Consider the following 4106-nt stretch of genomic DNA (forward strand, 5'->3'; position numbering starts at 1 on the left):
GTGTGAACCATCATGTTAAACCTTAGCCATACACTCCCTACCCTAGCTCGACATGACTGTGTAATGTAAAACTTGTGCAAAAAGACACTATGCCAAACAAGGGATTAGACAGCGCTTTTTTTGACATTAGACAGCGCTTAAAAGCGCTGGCTATACTGGCGCTGGTATAGGTCTTAGACAGCGCTTAATTTACTAAAAAAGCGCTGGCATAGGGGGGGTTTAGACAGCGCTTTTTCAGTAAAAGCGCTGTCTAAAACCCCCCTATGCCAGCGCTTTTTTAGTTAATTTCATGTTGAAATTAACTAAAAAAGCGCTGGCATAGGGGGGGTTTAGACAGCGCTTTTACTGAAAAAGCGCTGTCTAAACCCCCCCTATGCCAGCGCTTTTATTAAAAAAGCGCTGGCATAGGTGGTTAATTCAACAAAATATAGTGTAAAAAAGCGCTGGCATAGGGTGGGCTATACCAGCGCTTTTACAGAAAAAGCGCTGGTATAGCCCACCCTATGCCAGCGCTTTTTTACACTATATTTTGTTGAATTAACCACCTATGCCAGCGCTTTTTTGATAAAAGCGCTGTCTAAGGTCAAAATTAAAATGCCTTTACCAGCGCTTTTTGCCTAGAAGCGCTGTCTAAGACTCCAAATTTTGGAGGATCTTTTTATACGTTTTCACCACATTATTTAGCACCTGTAAATTGCAAATTTCAGCAGATTTTCATAAATTGGAGCTTGAATCCAATCTATATGCACCTTATAGTTCAACACATTGTAGTTCTATCTTCTGAATATGCACATATACTTGAAAATCTATATGCATTATAAACACATTATAGTTCAACACAATATACTTCTAATTTCAGCAGTTTTTTGAGTATTTATATATATACTTGAAAATGTTTGCCTTTACAAAAAATCTACACATTTCTAATAACCTCCAAAAATGCTAATCAAAATGTATTTCAACACATTCTAGTTCTATCTTCTAAATATGCTATATAACCTGAAACAACACCAAATAAAGATTGTAGTAAGCAAATGGAATTCACTCAAAGTTATTCAGATCACATTCAAAATTAAAGTAAGAGTTCAATACCTCACAAAACCTGTAGCTCGATAATGAATTGACACAATTCCTCTTTAATTTCATCCAACTGATCTTTTGAGTAATAAGCACATCTATATTCATCAAAGTACTACATAATAATATAACATAGTATGATTTAGTTAAATCTATTTAATTATGAGAAATATGTGTTAAATATGAAAATAACTCATAAGTTAGAAATCCATACATCAGATGGAATATCTGTTCGATCCATAAGAAGAGTTTCTTTCATAAACCTCAACGTGTAATATCCACAATCTATATTATTACGCTGTCGAGGACACTACACATGGAAAAACAATATGGATAAATATCCTAAGTTTTATCATGTGTCATCACTAATATAATCAAAATTGTGATAATTAATATACCTCCACTCTATTCCATGTAATGTTATTGGCTTTTCTCTTTGGTACTTGAATTTTTCTTTGTGCTCGAACAGTTTGTATAATGCTATAATGAAATATAAACGAATATTTAGAACAATTCACATAAATAAATAAGTATACACACGAATATTGGGTTATTTGCACTTACGTGTCAACTATCGTCTTCATAGCAGGGTATGTTGTCCAATCCTTGTGTAAAGAATCCAAATAATACACAATTTCTTTAAAAGGATTTATCGCGACCAACAACCAATGTCCACTGTAATAAAACAAATGTTAGATGGAAACTTTCTACACGACGTCAAAATATGAAAAATTATAACAGATGAATTTAGATTGAAGAACTAACCCGTCGCCGGTATTAAACGGTAAAAAGAACAACTTTTCTCTATCTGTGTCGGCCATAAAGCGCTCGACTACATACGTCCTGACTTCATCTGGTTTTCTTATCATTTCGGTTAAGTTCGTTTTCATGGGATTTAAGAATGAGAATCTTTGCTCCAACCCACGCGGACCCATCAATTTGTCATATAAATACCTTATATAAAAACATCATTAACATTTAGACTATTCATATGAAACGAGTAAATAACTTGTTCAAGAATTTAAACAAAGTAGATCGGATATACCTCATGTATGTGTTGATAACACCAACGCTTAATTGCGTATGATACAAAATTTGATCAAAATCCTCTTTACCCAATGGCTCGGCATACTCAAAACCAAAAATAGCTCCATCCATAGGTATTAAACGAACACATCCATCCGAAATATCTGTCGTTTCTAAATATGTATGGAGGCACGCTCTATACTTGGAAGGATTTTTCTTTTTAGCCCCGGTCCTCTTGGAAATTTCAGTCTTCTTAGCAACAGGAATCTAAATATCATATAATTAGTAAGGTGAAGTGTAAGATGACGAATTAACAAGAATCTAAATAGCATATAATTGTGATGTACCTCTTTTTGCGATGCAACTGACTCGATTTCCCGCGCAATCCCCTTATCTTTTGCTTTGGATTTTGTGGGAGTCTAATTAACATTAACATGTAAAAAATGTGTACGTAAAATGCGCGTAAAAAATTTGAATACCTAAAGGTTCATAATGGTTTTAAGCATACCTCATATCCTACGATAATGAGGTCTGTCGGCCATGCAACAAATGAACCTATGGCATCTCCCAATAAAGTTGCATCCGAAACATCGTCAGGATGTGGTAATAACGCATCCTTCTCCAAAGCAATATCAACCGAGACTTTCAAAGATCCAGTAGGGAGCGGTTTAGTGTGAAGTAATTCACCCAAATTGTTATGAACTTTCCCCTTGCCAACCATCCGATAAGTCGGTCTCGCTAAGTAGAGGTGACAAGGTGAAATGCCCTAAAACCAATAATAAATATGACATTTTTAATGTGTATATATGACAATTAAATAAATTAAGCTAATTTAATTTCATAATAAGATATATAATTACCTCTGGAATAGTCGGTTGAAAATTACAATTGATACTATCTTTGTCACTAGTATCTTTAAAACCCGCTGCTCGATCTCTTTCTCTTTCCTTTCTTAATTCAAGAACTTCAGCTTTTAATGCTTCCAAAGTTTGCTGCAGTTCTTTATTGCTAGGAGTCTTTTGTTTTTTAATATTCAAGGATTTTTGAGTGATCCCAAATCCCTTGCCCCTCACCCGACCAGAATACTCGGGAACATCTAATGCTCGACTCAGTATGCTCCTGCAATCAGTGTCTTCATATGGAACTATAGATTGAGATAGAGTCTCCTGAAAATCATATGAACATACACACAATAGTAATGTTATTGTCTTAAGTAAGTGTCAAAGTCAAAGTGTTCGAAATTGGACGATTCAAAAGTGTCAAAGTCAAAGTGTTATTGTCTTAAATAATGCTATACTTACACATTTCTCAAATATTTGTTGAACGTCTTCTTTAATCTTTCCATCCTTACCGACACGGGCTTCCTTCCACAAAACATGTGCCGGAAGAGATGTTTCAGAACTATTCTCCTTTGTTAACTACACATTAAGCATAATATGATCAAATATAACTCATGACAAAATATGATCAAATATAACAAGTATATCAATGCAATTTATAGATACTTACTATAGACTGCTCTAAGCGTCCATATCCAACACGCCCTTTTCTATAGGGATACGCCGGACTTGATGCTCTTTGCCGGTTCGTTTCACTTACACTCTTAAATTCTTGGGTTTTTCGTTTGGATTTAAACGTTTCCCATTCTTTAGGTGAAATCAAACTTGCATATTTAGATGGAAGCTCTGCATCAACAAAAGTACCTTCCGTATCCCTAAGAAAGGTGGTTGATAAAAAGGTTCTAAACCCTCTTAGTAACTTTCCGGCCAATTTGAGACAATGATCTCTTCTGTTTTCTTCGATTTCGAAACACCTCTACGAAAAACATACACACATTGCGTTAGTACAATTAATTTAAAGACATAATCGTCATTAAAAACAAATAACATCACATATGGTACCTTTATCTCACTCCATATTTTGTCTTTAGCTTCGTTCAATTGTTTATTTCTCCAATTATCACAAGTAATTGGAACTTCATTCCTTACCAATGCACCAATAAA

At 34.7% G+C, this 4106-nt stretch overlaps 1 protein-coding gene across 1 annotated transcript; it reads right to left on the reverse strand.

Moving 5' to 3' along the window:
• Positions 1–1092: 1092 nt before the first annotated feature.
• On the reverse strand, positions 1093–3900 carry LOC127106653 (uncharacterized). Its single transcript, XM_051043960.1, has 11 exons — positions 3613–3900; positions 3405–3521; positions 2964–3269; positions 2612–2869; positions 2451–2522; positions 2123–2370; positions 1843–2031; positions 1642–1752; positions 1476–1557; positions 1292–1387; positions 1093–1192 (listed from the first exon to the last, which is right to left on the reverse strand). The coding sequence occupies exons 4-11, from the start codon at positions 2822–2824 to the stop codon at positions 1094–1096; spliced, it is 1110 nt and encodes a 369-aa protein (XP_050899917.1). The 5' UTR covers positions 2825–2869; positions 2964–3269; positions 3405–3521; positions 3613–3900; the 3' UTR covers position 1093.
• Between the last annotated feature and the right edge of the window lie 206 nt (positions 3901–4106).

This window comes from Lathyrus oleraceus, chromosome 7 (genome assembly GCF_024323335.1).
Source record: "Lathyrus oleraceus cultivar Zhongwan6 chromosome 7, CAAS_Psat_ZW6_1.0, whole genome shotgun sequence".
NCBI classification, from domain to species: Eukaryota; Viridiplantae; Streptophyta; class Magnoliopsida; order Fabales; family Fabaceae; genus Lathyrus; species Lathyrus oleraceus.

Excerpts from the sequence above, each read along its gene's own strand:
- LOC127106653 (XM_051043960.1), bottom strand. The coding sequence starts at position 2,824 with ATGGTTGGCAAGGGGAAAGTTCATAACAATTTGGGTGAATTACTTCAC. Across the intron at positions 1,753-1,842 it reads CCGTTTAATACCGGCGACGG|TGGACATTGGTTGTTGGTCG; the intron begins GTTAGTTCTTCA and ends GTTTTATTACAG. Across the intron at positions 1,558-1,641 it reads ATGAAGACGATAGTTGACAC|CATTATACAAACTGTTCGAG; the intron begins GTAAGTGCAAAT and ends ATTTCATTATAG.